The sequence below is a fragment of the Empidonax traillii genome, unplaced genomic scaffold (genome assembly GCF_003031625.1).
Source record: "Empidonax traillii isolate 1590-97213 ecotype Southwest subspecies unplaced genomic scaffold, ASM303162v1 scaffold1851:size166798, whole genome shotgun sequence".
Classification (NCBI taxonomy): Eukaryota; Metazoa; Chordata; class Aves; order Passeriformes; family Tyrannidae; genus Empidonax; species Empidonax traillii.
This window is the reverse complement of record NW_020957044.1, coordinates 31955-39397: the sequence shown is the minus strand read 5'-3', so window position 1 is coordinate 39397 and position 7443 is coordinate 31955. Positions and strand designations below refer to the sequence as shown.

General features: G+C 67.1%; 2 protein-coding genes across 2 annotated transcripts in view; both read left to right on the top strand.

Moving 5' to 3' along the window:
• The first annotated feature begins 88 nt into the window (after window positions 1–88).
• Window positions 89–2589, top strand: PRIM1 (DNA primase subunit 1). Its single transcript, XM_027908826.1, has 11 exons — window positions 89–321; window positions 400–506; window positions 588–661; window positions 902–1038; window positions 1189–1247; window positions 1317–1426; window positions 1517–1744; window positions 1847–1916; window positions 1999–2084; window positions 2172–2270; window positions 2353–2589. The coding sequence occupies exons 1-11, from the start codon at window positions 115–117 to the stop codon at window positions 2370–2372; spliced, it is 1197 nt and encodes a 398-aa protein (XP_027764627.1). The 5' UTR covers window positions 89–114; the 3' UTR covers window positions 2373–2589.
• A 419-nt stretch (window positions 2590–3008) lies between these two features.
• Window positions 3009–7443, top strand: part of NACA (nascent polypeptide associated complex subunit alpha) — an 8414-nt gene continuing 3979 nt past the window's right edge. The window contains exons 1-2 of the mRNA XM_027908825.1: window positions 3009–3116; window positions 3497–3568. Coding sequence (XP_027764626.1) covers window positions 3499–3568 — 70 coding nt within the window. The 5' untranslated portion in view covers window positions 3009–3116; window positions 3497–3498. The remainder of the gene's footprint in view (window positions 3117–3496; window positions 3569–7443) is intronic.

Below are 7443 nucleotides of genomic sequence, written 5' to 3'. Positions count from 1 at the left end.
GGATGGGATGGGATGGGATGGGGGGCATCCATATGAGATGGGGGGCATTCATATGGGATGGGGGCACCGATGCTGGGTGGGAGGCACCGATACGGGAAGGGGGGCATCAGTACCATGCTGAGGGCATTGTCACTCCCCCCCGACCCTCCCCGCACCCCTGCAGTGGCGAAGAACTACTTCCAGCTGCGGGAATTCTCCTTCACGCTGCGGGACGACGTGTACCTGCGGTTCCAGTCCTTCAGCAGCCCCCAGGAGCTGGAGCGGGAGCTGCAGAAGATCAACCCCTACAAGATCGACATCGGGGCCATCTACTCCGTGCGGGTGAGTGAGCCCCGGGCACCGTGCTGGGGGGTCCGCGGGGGTCCCTGAATCACTGAGCCCATCCTGTCCCTCCCACAGCCCAGCCAGCACAACACGGTGCACTTGGGGACCTTCCAGCCGCAGGAGAAGGAGCTGGTCTTCGACATCGACATGACGGACTACGATGATGTGCGGACATGCTGCAGGTTCCTAGGGGGGAATTTTGGGCTGGGTTGGGGGCCTGGGGGTGTGGGACGGCCGCCTGACCCCTCACACTCTGCCCCCAGCTCGGCTGATATCTGCTCCAAGTGCTGGACGCTGATGACCATCGCCGTCCGCGTCATCGACCGCGCGCTCACGGGTGAGGGTCTGGGGGCACCTGTGGACCCCTGGGCACGTCCAGGTGTCACACGTGGGCCCCTGTGCACGTGCAGGCCACGCTCTGCCCCACAGTGATGCCCAGACCTCAAAGAAGGGGTGGGGCAGAGCTCTGGTGGGGCTGGGGGACGCCGGTGCCCGGTGGGTTTGTGGCACCACCAGCTTTGGGTGGTCACCACAGTCCATCTCAGTGTGCCCCCAAACCCCCCTGTGCCCCCTGCAGAGGACCTGGGCCTGAAGCATCGCCTGTGGGTGTACTCGGGCCGGAGGGGTGTCCACTGCTGGGTGTGCGACGACACGGTGAGGAAATGGTCCCCAGCGCTGCGGGCGGCCACCGTGGAGTACCTGAGCCTGGTGAAGGTGGGTGTGTGGGGCTCTGGGCACCCCCTGAGCCTGGTGAAGGTGGGTGTTTGGGGCTCTGGGCACCCCCTGACCCCGCTGACAGTGGGTGCACAGGGGTCCAGGCACCCCTACCCCACTCCCCCGGGCTGAGCACCGCTGTCCCCGCAGGGCGGAGCAGAGACGGTGAAGAAGGTGAACCTCTCCTACCCCGTGCACCCCTTCATCAGGTGGGTGGGGACCCCCTGGCCCGGCCCCGCAGCCCCCGGCGGGCGCTGAGCCCGTCCCGCTCCCCGCAGGCGCTCGGTGGCCGTGGTGGAGAAATACTTCGAGGAGTACGCGCTGGTGGGGCAGGACATCCTGGGCAGCCCCGAGCGCTGGGACAAGGTGCTGGCCCTGGTGCCGGAGGATATCCTTGCTTGCAGGGCCGGAGGAGGGGTCTGCAGGGGGGTGGTGTGGGGTCCAGGCTCAGCACAGGATGAGCCTTGACGGCCGGCACAGCACCGCGAGGCGCTGCGGGCGGAGTTCCCGCGCAGGAAGGACTCGGCGCAGCGCTGGGAGCTGCTGCGGGGCTGCATGGAGCGCACGCGGGGCCGCGGCGCCGCCGCCCCCTGCTACGCTGACTGGGAGATCATGCTGCAGTTCTGCTTCCCCCGCCTCGACATCAACGTCAGCAAGGGCCTGGGACACCTGCTCAAGAGCCCCTTCAGCGTCCACCCCAAAACAGGTGGGTGCGGGGCGGGACCCCGCAGCGGGACCCCCGGGGCAGCCCCCAAGTGACCCCCCTCTCTCTCTCTCTCTCTCTCTCTCTCTCTCTCTGCCTCCCAAGGCCGCGTTTCGGTGCCGCTGGACCTGCAGATGCTGGACCAGTTTGACCCGTTCGCTGTCCCCACCATCACGTGCGTGAGCGGGGGCAGCAGCACTGAGGGAGGGGTCCTGGAAGTGCCACGGCCCCGAAACCTCGGCCTGGTTGTCCCCCAGGTCCCTGTGCCACGAGCTGGACACGGCTGGCAGCGATGGGGAGCAGGAGGACGGCGGGGAGAGCGAGCCCAAGCGCCGGGCGAGGGGTGAGGGGGGTCTGGGTGGGGGTGAGGGTGAGCAGGGTTGGGGCGGGGGGCTCCCCAGCACCCCTTCTCACTCCCCCAACCCCGCAGACTACAAGAGGACGAGCCTGGCTCCCTACGTGAGGGTCTTTGAGCAGTTCGTGGAGGGCATGGAGAGCGCCCGGCGGGGGGAGCGGCTGCGCCAGAGCGGTGGGTGCCGGGGTGGGGGAGACCCCCTGGCTCTGAGAAACGGCTCTTTTTCTGGAAAATCTCCTGTTTCTCCTCTTGGCAGACCTTCAAGGAGACTTCTGAGGCCTTGCTGCCCGGGGTCCTGGATGCAGGGATGGCGAGGGACCCATGGCCTTTGTCACCTCTGTGCTTGTCATTGTCACCTCCGCTGCCCGTGGGGGTCCTGGTGCCTTGGAGCAGCCGACCTGCACCGGCTCCATTTGTCACTCACAGCCCCTTCCACTTTTTGTACTTTTTGTACCTTTTCTACAAAAAAAACCATTAAACCTTTCTGGTCACCCTTGTGCTGTGCCTGAGGTGGGCAGGGCTCTGCGTGTGGGGTCTGTGTGTGGGGTCTGTTTGGGGTCTGTGTCCCATCCCCGTGGGGAGCACCGAGGGGGTGTCCCTGCTCTGCATTGCGGGGTCTCTGCCCCCCAGAACCCCTGCCTGTACCCCCTGCCTGTACCCCCTGCCTGTACCCCCTGCCCACTGCTGAGGTCAAGGCCCATGTTCACGGCACCTCATCCCCACACCCGGGGCGCCCCTCGCTCCCCTCCCACGGGGGTCTCACCACACCTTGGAGGGGTCCCCACACCCGGGGCGCCCCTCGCTCCCCTCCCACGGGGGTCCCCCCACACCCGGGAGGGGTCCCCACGCCCGGAGCGGGGGCGGCCCGAAGAGCCCCCGGAACTCCGGCGCGCGGCCGTGGGGAGGGGCCGGGCCGCGTTGCCGGGCGCTCCCCCCTGCCCCGGAAGTGCCGCGCTCCCGGAAGCCGCTCTCCCCTCACGGTCTCTTTCTGCCGCCATCTTGGGCCCCGCTCCCCGCACAGTGAGTCCCGCGCCGCCATCCGCCGCCATCCGCCGCCATCCACCGCCGCAGGGGCCGCCGCGCGCCCGGGAGGACCCGCTGGAGGCCAGCGATGCGGCTGGGGGCGTGCCAGGGAGAGCCCGGGGGCAGCCCGGCGCACCGGGGCCGGGAGGGGGGGAGAAGGGGGCGGCCGAGGCCCGGGGTCGGGACGGAGCTCAGGCTCGGCCTGGGCCGTGCGGGGGAGTTGTCTCGGTAGATTATCACGGTAGCGGGAGGCGCTCGGTGCTCCGGGGCAGGGGGATGCGGGGAGGGCGAGTTACCGGCGCCCGTGGGTCGCCCCACCGGGCTGTCCCGGAGCCCCGGCGAGCCCGGGCCTGTCGGTTTGTCCCTCCCTCCCGCAGAAATGCCCGGCGAAGCCACAGAAACCGTCCCGGCCACGGAGCAGGAGCTGCCGCAGCCGCAGGCGGAGACAGGTGAGGCCGGGGGGGCTCCGGAGCGGTTTTGGGGCTGAGGCCGGGAGGGGGTCACGGTTTTGGGGTCGATTCCCGGGATTGCCCCGCCTGGCGGGACCTGAGGGCGGGAGGGGGTCGCGGACCCGGCGGTGGGTGGGCGACACCAGCTCGCGTGCTGTCACCTCCGCCGGGGAGGTTTGGGATCTCCGTTCCACCGCCCCTGCTCTTCCTCTGTGTCTCTGCTGCGGCCAAAACAAATCCGTGCCAGTTCCGTTCGGTTTCCCACCCGAGAACACGTGGGTTATCCCGCAGGGAGTGTGACCGGAGTCACGGGAGCGGTGCGGTCTGCACGATTGGATTTGGGGATCTGCCCCATCGGATTTGGGGGCTCCCATTGGATTTGGGGGCTCCCATCGGATTTGGGGGCTCCCATCGGATTTGGGGGCTCCCATCGGATTTGGGGCTCCCCATGGTTGATGGCAGAGCTGAGTGACAGTTGTTGGCGTGACAGCTGCGCCGAGGATTCCCAGGGAGCTCCTGGTTCCTCGTAGCTGGAATTCCTGGCTGGGGCCCCCTCTCTGGGAAGGCTTTTCTGTTCCTCTTCGCTGTCAGCTCATACCCTCCTCCCAAAATTCCACTGCTCTCAAGTCTCTGACAGTGTCATGGGAGCCCTGAGGCAGCTCTTTGGATTTGGTCTCGTTCTGTGGAGATTGGCTGGTCCCCTGAAAACCCCCGGAGATGGTGCTGATCCAGGGGTTCAGCTCTTGGCAGGCTCTGCCCCCCAGGTGGTTTGAGCATCCTTTACGAGTTCTGTGCCTTTTGGGAGTCCTGTGGCTCGGCTTTGTTGGAGAAGGGGCCGAGGAGAGGTGGGGCTGTGGGTGATGAGTGGGGATGGTGGCGTTTGTGGGGAACATCCTCAATCGGTGCCGCTGGAGGTGGCAGAGGAGCAGGGATGAAGGGTTGCTGGGAGGAGGCAGCTCTGCACAGTTCCACCATGGGCCCTTGGCAGGACCTGTTGCTCCTTCCTGAGGCACCAGGGTGTTCCTCGGAGCAGGAATTATCCTGGCACTGATGCCCACTGCGGGCAATGGAGACATCTTTTGGGACAGCATTCCTGAGGCAGGGAAAGGGCCAGCACTCCCCACGGAGAGCTCCACACACGGGTGTGACCCCGATCCGAGGGGGGGACGGGGAAGCTGGGCAGGGCCACCCTGGGCTGGCTTTGGCTCCAGCGCTGCTGGGGATCCTCCCTGGTCCCACTGCCCTCCCCGGACGTGCCAGGACGCGCTGCCCGAGGGCGGCACCGCGGGTGGGCCGGTTCTGCTCTGGCAGGGCCGGTCTCACTGGTCAGACCAGCGCTGCCCTCCCAGCAACCACGGCCTCTTCCCTGAGCAGCACCCTTGGGTTGGCGTTGGGAATCGTGTTGGGATTGGCAGGGCTCTCTCCAGGCTCTGCCCTGAGCAGCACCCTTGGGTTGGCATTGGGAATTGTGTTGGGATTGGCAGGGCTCTCTCCAGGCTCCCTCAGCGCTGGTTCAGGGAGTTGGAAGCCGAGCACTCCCAGTCAGTGGGACGAGCCTTAATAAACTGTTGTTCTCCCCGTCCAGCTCCAGCTGCCCCCGTTCCTGCTCCCATCCCTGCTCCAGGTACTCGGGACTATCCTGTAACCCCTCGTGTGCCGCATTAACCAGCGTGTGCCGTTCCAGGGGTTGCAGTTCCATTAACCCTAACAGCTCCTGGGGGGCTCTGGGGGTCCTGGACCCACCATCCCCTGCCTCGGTGTCCCTGTCCCCTCAGGGCACCTGCCTGTGTCACACAGGGCTGGAGGGAGGGGGCTCCCAGGAACAGTTCTGCATGCCAGTGGGTTACACTTGACTTCCTTCCTCTCCTTGAGTGGGTCCTTGTCCCTCCCTGCTCCCATTAGCCTGGGATGTGATCCCAGGCTTGGGAGCAGTCCTGGGGTCCCGCCAGACCTCCATGGAGGTTGTGGCAACTCCTTTAGTAGGGAAGAGCTGGCAGCAGAGCCAGGTCCCTGCATCCCCAGCCTAGTGGGGCCTCCTGGTGGTTCAGCTGCCATTCCAGGGCTCCTGGGAAAATAGGTGGCAGTTTCTGAAAGGGACGAGTGTCCCAGTCTGTGTGGCCCCTGGCAGGCTGGGCAGTGCCTGCTGCTCTGGAGGCTGGGCACCAAAGCTGGGAGAAAGGCCAGGGCAGGCTCCCTGGCCACTCCCTCCTTCCCTCCCTCCCTCCTCTCATGGCTCACTCTGTTTCTCTCCTTTAGCTGTTCTTCATGCTGCTCATTCCCCACCTCTGACTCCATCTCCATCTGCCCAGGCTGTCCCAGCACAGCCACCCAGCGCTGCTGCCGTGGCTCTGCCGGGCCCCCCGACCCCCGTGTCCCCCCCCGTGGTCCCGGCCGTGGCCATCCCCGTGTTCTCTGTGCCTCCCCAGCCCCCTGCCCCGGCTTTGCCGGGCCCAGTCACCACCTCCCCTCCTCCGGCTCCGCCGTCCCCGGTGGGCTTTGCACCCCCAGGATCTCCAGGGCCTGCCCCAGTTAGCCCAGGATCTCCAGGACTCCAGGCTCCGGTGTCCCCTGGTCTGGCTGCTGCTCCTGCTGCTCTCCCCTCTCCTGTGAGAGCCGCTCCTGCTGCTGTCCCTCTGAGCCCAGCAGGAGCTGCGGCCCCAGTCCCTCCCACTGCTCCTGGAGCAGCCCCGGCCCCTCTCCTGCCTCCCTCTTCCCAACCCCTTGTGGCATCTCCCCCACCAAAAGTGTCCCCCACTTTCCTGCCTGCTCCCACCATGGCAGTGAGTCCCCAGAGCCCGGGCTCACCCCCCGTTCCTGCAGCCCCTCTCAACCCTGCCGTGGCCCTGGCAGTCCCGGTGTCTCCTGGCAGTGCTGCCTCCACCCCTCTGCCTTCTGTTCCGGCCTGTCCCCAAGCCCCAGCTCTGACCCAGTGCCCGGCCCTGGGTGCCATCTCTCCACCCGTCTTCCTGGCTGCCCCCAAGGCCCCCTTGTCACCCCCCATCCCTCTGCTGCCAGCTGGGATGTCCCCAGGGTGTCCTCCTGCTGTCCCAGGTGCTCCAGTCTCTCCACTGGTCCCAGTTGGTCCGTCTGTTGCCAAGGCCTGTCCCATGGGCCCTGCCCCAGTGGCCCCAGCTGTGGGGCACCTGCTCCCTCCCTCGGTGGCCAGGACCCCTCCTGGGAGCCCGGACCCTCAGGCAGTGCCTGTGGCAGCTCCTGTGGCAGCTCCTGTGGCTCCTGCCATGGCCACACCTGCTCTGGGGGCTGCTCTATCTCCCCCAGGGCCACCAGCTCCAGTGAGTCCCCTGTTGCCACCAGCAGCTCCTGTGCCTGCTGTCCCCCCTGCCAGCTCCCCGCCTGTCCCACCAGCCATGGCAGCTCTGGCCACCCCTTCTGTGGCCAAACCATCTCCTGCAAGCCCATTCACTGCCCCAGCTGTCCCCTCTGTCCCTGTCACACCAGCCATGGCAGCTCCAGCCACCTCTGCTGCAGCCAAACCAGCTCCTGCGAGCCCGGCCACTGCCCCCCCTGTCCCTGTCACACTGGCTGTGGCAGCTTCAGCAGCTCCAGCCGCCCCACCTGCAGCCAAGGAGGCTCCCAAGAGCCCTGTTGCTGCCCCTGCTGTCACCCCAACTCCTGCCACACCAGCTCCAGCCACCCCACCTGCAGCCAAAACTGCTCCCAAGAGCCCTGGTGCTGCTCCCCCAGCTCCTGCCACCCCACCTCCTGCAGCTCCTCCAGCTCCAGCTGCCCCCACTGCAGCCAAGGCACCCCCAAAGAGCCCTGTCGAGGCCACCCCGCCTCCAGCTGCCCCTGCTGAGGCCAAGGCACCCCCAAAGAGCCCTGTCAAAGCCACCCCAGCTCCAGCTGCCCCTGCT

Bases quoted from the DNA above. Each gene is read 5' to 3' on its own strand.
- PRIM1 (XM_027908826.1), top strand. From the start codon at position 115: ATGCTGAGGGCATTGTCACTCCCCCCCGACCCTCCCCGCACCCCTGCA. The intron at 507-587 runs GTTCCTAGGGGG...CTCTGCCCCCAG, and splicing joins GATGTGCGGACATGCTGCAG to CTCGGCTGATATCTGCTCCA. The intron at 2,085-2,171 runs GTGAGGGGGGTC...CCAACCCCGCAG, and splicing joins GCCCAAGCGCCGGGCGAGGG to ACTACAAGAGGACGAGCCTG.